Consider the following 7,294-nt stretch of genomic DNA (forward strand, 5'->3'; position numbering starts at 1 on the left):
GGCCATGGAAGGGGATCCGGCCCCCGGGAAAAATTTCAAAAAATGAATCCAATTGCCAGCATTTCCGGGCATTTGGTGCCATGCGAGTGTACGGTAACTACAATGAAAGACTTTTTGATTCTGCAACAAACCAAGAAGACGCTACGATCGGGGACAAACATCACCCTCCCCGGGAAGAATTTCAAAAATTGAAGCCAATTGCAAGCATTTCCAGTCATTTGATGCCATTTCAGTGTAACTGCAATGAAAGACTTTTTGATTCTGCAACAAACCACGATCGGGGACAAGGATTTGCCACGTTTGTGCTTAGCTGCGATCATCACGCTGTGTTGCAGTGTGCTCCAAAACAAAACAAAAACAACAAAAAAAGCTGAAAAAGCCGGGGCGGCCCAGCTTTGACGGCCTTGTAGACAAACATCATGTGTTGATGCCTTTTAAGTTTTTACACGTGGTTAGCTGTGAGCTCACAATCGGCACAACATTGCTCCAGAGTTTTTCATTGCAGTCTGTTTGTTCAGTCTGTGTGTCTGCCCCCCCCCCCTCTCCCCCTGACACTCACTTCCCTTGGCCCTAACTTCATTACTCCATGCATCTGTCCCTGCTCAGGATGTACGTGACACGATCCTGGACGGCCTGACGCCGGATGATGTTCGCATGCTAATCGAGTCCGAGGACGAGGCAAGTCACTGTCACCAGTCACTACTGCGTGATCAGTATTACCAACAGTACATAACCCCCAAGAGTGTGCAACTGCCTGCACAACCTCTATGCTGTGCTGCGACGCCAGAACTTCACATCACGTGACATGGTTCAATAGGCTACGCTGGCTATTAAAGAGTGCAAAATGACCAGCGAAGAGAGTTGAGCCCAAAGCAGCTGACAGCTGACATTATGCAAAATATGGATGAAAATGCCAACCATCACTCGGACTTTGTAGAATAAATTCTTTAAACGAGGTCTGTACATATCTGTCCTCACCTCCCCCGCCCACTCACCATCACACGCACGCTTGCACACACCCTTGCATGCACCCCCCCCCCCCCTCCCCCCCAAACACACACGCATACACCCACACATACCCACCTACTCACACTCCCTCCCGCATATTATCGGCAGGCACACAGATATACAAACTCGCAGGATTCCACACATCATCGTCACCTTCTCCTCTTCCTCGCATGTACCACTTCATGTTTTTTTTTAAGGCACGTCTTGCACTTATCCCTGTGGTCCTGTATCTACGATGCATTCATCCTCTCCATTGCAGTTTAACCGTCGCGGTGGTTTTCAGCGCGTGTTCCCAACCAGCGACACAGACGCCTACGAACCGTTCTTCGACATCCCGGTAAGATGATAATGTTGCCATGGGGATTAGGCCCGCCGGAACCGGTCCGGTTGGTCAGGTCATCACCGGAATTAATTTTTTTTGTGGCAGAACTAATAAAGCTTTCGTGGAAGGCCTGTTCAGCTGGTTTTGTTCATTGTGATTCTCAGAATACTGTCACCTCGCCGCCTCTTTAAAAGAATGCTGCGGAGCGCATTATGCTCAGTTCTGTGTTATAGTAACTTATAGTAACTTATCCTCCAGTAAATACAGTACATTTATGTAGTCTTTCGTGAGCTACAGTCAACTTTGCGTATAACGACACTCGGCGGGGCATCAGAAAAGTGTCCCTATTCGCGAAGTGTCCTTATACCCGAAGTCTCATTATATGTATTACGGTTAGATGGGACTTTGCTCTGGGCATGGGAATTTTGCCGTTATTCACGAACTGTGGTTGTATCCGCAGTCGTTATTAGCGAAGTTGAGTGTATTCCAAGCAAGTCGGATGTATGCAACTACTATGCATGTAGCAATGCCTGGTGTGAATGTAGTAAAGCCTTTATTAATGGTGAGAGTGTGTACGTTTGTGTGCGTATGTGCGTGCGTGCGTTCATGTGTGTGTGTGTGTGTGTGTGTGTCCCATATGGTGCAGTGGTATGTGCAGCGATTTCCAATCGATAGATTGCGGGTTCGATTCCCGACGATTATGGTCACACACGTCTTTCTTCTCTTTCTCAGACTCTTCCTGACTTTTCTTTCATTCTCCTGGGTGGTTACCAACAGCCAGTGCATGCCAGAGTATGTGGTGTGATGTGTGTGGGGAAAAAAATGAAAAAGACCAAAAATAGGGATTCACTGGCCAGAAAATGTCACTCCAAATAGCTGTATGGTGTAGACCAGGCTGAATAGTGACGGTCAATTCTTCAGCCTTGCAAGCTGTTGAATGGTGTAATCCCAGCACAAGTTGCTATGGCTTATGCCGTAGCATTGCTATCATCGCCTCCGGCGATGGGCGTAAAAGGTCAAAGGTGTGTGTGTGTGTGTGTGTACGTGTGTGTGTGTGTTTGTTTCTATGTGTGTGTGTGTGTGTGCGCACGCGTGCGCGCGTATCTTCCTTGTCCATGTGACGTACACTCCTACACAGCGCTACTATAACATGTTGTTGAGTGAGTGGATTCAGCGCTATCGCTCTGCACCACAGCTAGGTAAGGGCATCAGCCGTAGTGGCGTCTATTGTGTTACCTACATTGAAGTACGTCACATGTCAAGTCACATGACCACCACCAGTCACGTGATGTGTCACGTGATGTGTCAGATGGTCACTATCAGTCACATGATCCGTCAGATGGTCACTATCGGTCAGGTAATCCGTCAGATGGTCACTATCAGTCAGGTGATCCGTCAGATGGTCACTATCAGTCAGGTGATCCGTCAGATGGTCACTATCAGTCAGGTGATCCGTCACATGGTCACTATCAGTCACGTGACCACTATCAGTCACATGGTCACTATCACTATCAGTCACGTGACCACTATCAGTCATGAGACCAGTCACATGGTCACTATCAGTCATGTGACCAGCCACTACTCCACCCACATGATCTCTGATCAGTCACATGGTAGGTCACATGACCCCACAGACCTTCTTTTTGTTTCCGGAGGACAGACATGTTGTGAATCTTGTGACGCGCGCGCGGCAGCAGGTCACTGGACAACATTCCAAGGGGAATACACCATGTATGGGCCAGTACCGTGCCCTCCATCTCTGAAGCCTGTCCTCACAGGCATGGAGGCCCGGTATGCCTTGGAGAACCTGCCATTGGCAAGCATACAGTACTGTCGAGAGCCGAAAAACGAACAGGCTAGAATTTCACCAAACATAGCATACCAATGTATACACGGTGACTCGACGGCGCATAGACTGTCATTCATGAAAAATAAGTTCACGGTCTAGGCTAGGAGGCTGACCCCCCCCCCCCCCCCCCCCCTCCCCAGTTCTTCACCAACCACCAGTACTGTAATGAGCATGGAACATACTGCATGTATCACGGGGACTTTGAGATTGCTCTCTCTATGCCTTGTGCTACATTGCCTCATCGCCTCTGCCAGACGTTTTCCCCGAGGCAAATATGGATTGAAACCTCTACTGTTAGCATCGTTCGCTATCATTGGCCTTCGTACCTAAGATTTTGTAATGTGTGTGTGTGTGCATGTGTGTGTGTGTGTGTACGTACGTACGCATGTGCGCACACATGTGTGTGCATGTGTGTTTGTGTGCATGTGTATGTGTGTACGTACGTATGTATGTGTGTGTGTGTGTGTGTGTGTGTGTGTGTGTGTGTGCACGCGCACATGTGCATGCGACCATGTGTGTGCATGTGCGTGTGTGTATACATGCATGCACGTTCCGACCACCCTGTATGTCACACAGGAATATCATACCTGCAGGAACAGGCGCACAAGCGCATGCACCTGAAGACGGCACGCAAGCTGGAAGAGCAATGGCGACCGCCGGAGAAGGCCAAGCAGCTGACGTTTCCGAGCGGACGACTTCGCGGGCCGTTATCAGCACTGGCACCACCACCGCCACCACCTGCTCCACTCCAGCGTTCCAAATCCTCACCGGCGCCAGCACCACCGCCTCTCAAGGACAACAGCAAGCCGAGCACACATCATTTCTCGCGTCGCGGTCCGACCGGCAGCGCCACCTCCAGCGTGGTGTCCGTGAAGTCCGCGTCCTCGTCCCTTGCCGCCTCGCGAACGCAACAGGCGAGCAAGACCAAGCCCAGGCTGTCCAAAGGTGCCACGGTAGATAAACACAAGCCCGTCGGTCGAGCGCGCGCCGGATCTCTCCCATCGCCACGGCTACGTCGTCGACAGTGCTCGCACGGCTGCGCCGAGGCGGTGTGCGGCTGTGGCTGCGGAGTGCCGCGGATCCGTACGTTCGCCGTTCCGTACCCTCTACCCGTGGAGAGCAGTGGCATGGTATGTGAGAATACCGGCGACGCTCACCACCACCAGCAACACCATCATCAGTATCAGCATCACGAGCAGCAACACCACCATCAGCATGCGTACTGTGTCGATCACCCGTCCTCGCACAACTCCCTCGCGTCGGTCGCCAGCAACGACTCCGGCGTCGACGACCTCAGCCAGACGTCTGTAATATCCTCCACGGTCGGCAGTGCTGCCATGGTAACGTCAAGCACCGCCGTGGTCGCCGATGCACTTTCACGGACTACAACGACTACCACTGCGGCCGGCAATTCTCCCGTACGCATCGGCTCCTTTTCCAAAACGGCACCGTCGTCGGCTACCAATAGCAGCAGTGCGATAGCAAAGTCGCATACAAAAGCATCCAAGTCGTCATCGACGCGCCAAGCCCAGAAGCCCGCCAGCACCGGTCAGCGACAGCCGTACGCTCTACAGCCGATACGGCAGGACCCAGTGGCGGCGGGGGCTATGTCGACTGGCGTCCCACGCGCCAGCCTTGCTACGGCGCACGGACGATTCGTACCGATGAGCTCGTCGACGGTGGAGATCATGCCCCTGGAGCGAGGCGGCGCCAAACCCGGATCGTACCGCGGCGATTGTCCGTCGGTGTACAGCGATTCGCTGACGACGACGCGCACACTGCAGGCCGCCAGTGCAGTCTTGGCGCTGCAGCAGGAGCGGACTCTACCGCCACCCGCCCGAGCACTACCCAAAATGACGGCAAGGCAAAGGTATGTGCTGGAATCATTGGTCCAATGCAATGGGGCATATGCACAAGCAAGTCCACCAAAATGGTACACACTGTGATACCAGTCTAGTCCTGCATCAAAGGTCATGAACTGTGTATGGTCATAATCACAAATGTACTACGACTGGCTGTACATGCCAAATATGGGACAAGTTGCCCATCAGGAAGGTGGCGGCCATGTTTTATGCATAAACCTCATTGTGCTATACGGTGGGCCCTCTATAATCCGGCAGCATTTGTGCCACGGAAAATCTGCTGGATTAGGGAGGGTGCTGGATTAACAAATCGGATTTACTGCTGCAATGTGCATGAAGAGGACATTTTGGCTACTGAAAATTGTGCTGGTTTATCGAGGGTGCTGAATTGTAAAGTGCCGGATTAGAGAGGGACGACTGTACATTACTATCGGGCGCCGAAGAACGCAGCGCCGAAGAACGCAGCGCCGAAGAACGCAGCGCCGAAGAACGCAGCGCCGAAGAACGCAGCGCCGAAGAACGCAGCGCCGAAGAACGCAGCGCCGAAGAACGCAGCGCCGAAGAACGACCAGGCTAGAATTTCACCAAGCACAGCATACCAATGATGTATACGCGGTGACTCAACTGCACATAGACTGTATACATGAAGATGAGAACGGTCTGCGCTAGGAGGCCGACCCCTAGTTCTTCGGCGGCCGACAGTAGTGTAGTTTCAATTAATTTGTTGATGTCATCTTCAGCTGATCTGTCGCTGTATAGTGGGAATGGGTTGGTTCTTTTCTTCTTTTTTGACCAAACAAGAACCGTGGAGTGTGGCGAGTGAAGTGTCTGTGCCGGTGTCTGTAAAGCGGTGTGTGGTATTGTCTGATCACAAGAAGGACATGTCACTGCAGTCAGACCTCGCTTATCCGGTCCTCTTTTATCCGGAAGAAAATCGTTGGTTACCGATTTACAGCATATGGCATGCATACATACAGTTTGTGTGTTCGATTATCCGCTTCCCTCGCCTGTCCGGATATTTTTGTGGAAAACGGATGTGTGCGGTTGAGCGAGGTCTGACTGTACCAAGATTAGACAGGCCCGCCGGAACCGGTCCGATTGGTCGCGTCATCACCGGAGCAACTTGTTGTCTGCCAATCAATGCATGTTTACTGCGGAGGAGATTCATGTCCGCCCACTATCATATACAAAGTATGTGCCATGAAGTGGAGACGATAAATAAATAAATAAATAATTAAAGTAGGAATGGCTGTGGTATGGCTGGTCCAATCGTAGTTGAAATGCACATTGGCCGGCGTTCTTTGCACGTTGTCGTATTATTTTGTTTCAATTCGCTTTTAAAGCACAGGCAGCACTGGCTTCTCACCAGAGATTGGCTCTCTGATTCGTACCAAAAACGAAAGTGGTATAGATTGTTAACCCTTCACCATCCGTGCGTACTTGGATCGATCTCTAGAGATCGATGGACATGCATACACTAAAACATTCGTAACACCGATCGATTCTTGGCGTTAACTATAAAATAGTCGAAGAATGAAAGTGTGAAAGGGAAGAAGATAGCAACTACGAAAGTGGTCCTTTACCAACGATCCATGTACATGTACATGATAAGAAATTTACCAACTCAAGCACCTGTGATCTCTGGCTATGCAAGCCATGATGGCATCAGTCAGTGTCGATTGACGCCAACAAGACTGCTGTTTTCATGTATATGCTGGGCTCAGCTGCTTCCCTGCGTTCTCGGCGATTCATATTTGCTCAGCGGCTTTGCTAACATGTGGTGTGCTGGCGTTGTTGTTCTCTATGCAGATCGGAGCCGCCACTACCCACGATACGCAGAGGTTTGCCGAGCCAGCGACGTGCTTGAAAGCCCGGCTTTGCCGTCGAAGATATTTCTGTCGCCGTCGAAATTCTACTTGATGAGTACTAGTACTGTATTTCCACGATTATCAGTCGCACCCCCGTTTTCAGGTTTGAGCAATATCGTTATGACACAATCACTTCAGTAGTAAGTCATGCTCGATTGTAAGTCCCACCCCCCTTTTTTACCCTTGGGTTTTAGTGTAGAAAGGTGCGCCGTGACTTTTATTCAGGGCAATATGGTATGTAACGACAATGCATTATCGTTCCATTGTGGATTGATTGTGGTGTGGCTCTGCTGATATTATGTCCATCTTGAACTTGAGACGCACATTCAATCGTGATCCATCAGGAAGTGCAGTGCGAATGCAACACGACTTTCATACTGCTTTA

At 50.7% G+C, this 7,294-nt stretch overlaps 1 protein-coding gene across 1 annotated transcript in view; it reads left to right on the plus strand.

Annotated features, from left to right (window-relative positions):
• The window catches only part of LOC135827425 (tubulin monoglutamylase TTLL4-like), a 31,817-nt gene extending 24,523 nt beyond the window's left edge, over nucleotides 1-7,294 (plus strand). The window contains exons 16-20 of the mRNA XM_065339921.1: nucleotides 607-678; nucleotides 1,268-1,345; nucleotides 2,469-2,529; nucleotides 3,756-5,049; nucleotides 6,851-7,294. Of these exons, the coding sequence (XP_065195993.1) occupies nucleotides 607-678; nucleotides 1,268-1,345; nucleotides 2,469-2,529; nucleotides 3,756-5,049; nucleotides 6,851-6,908 (1,563 nt within the window). The 3' untranslated portion in view covers nucleotides 6,909-7,294. The remainder of the gene's footprint in view (nucleotides 1-606; nucleotides 679-1,267; nucleotides 1,346-2,468; nucleotides 2,530-3,755; nucleotides 5,050-6,850) is intronic.

This window comes from Sycon ciliatum, chromosome 11, assembly GCF_964019385.1.
Source record: "Sycon ciliatum chromosome 11, ocSycCili1.1, whole genome shotgun sequence".
NCBI classification, from domain to species: Eukaryota; Metazoa; Porifera; class Calcarea; order Leucosolenida; family Sycettidae; genus Sycon; species Sycon ciliatum.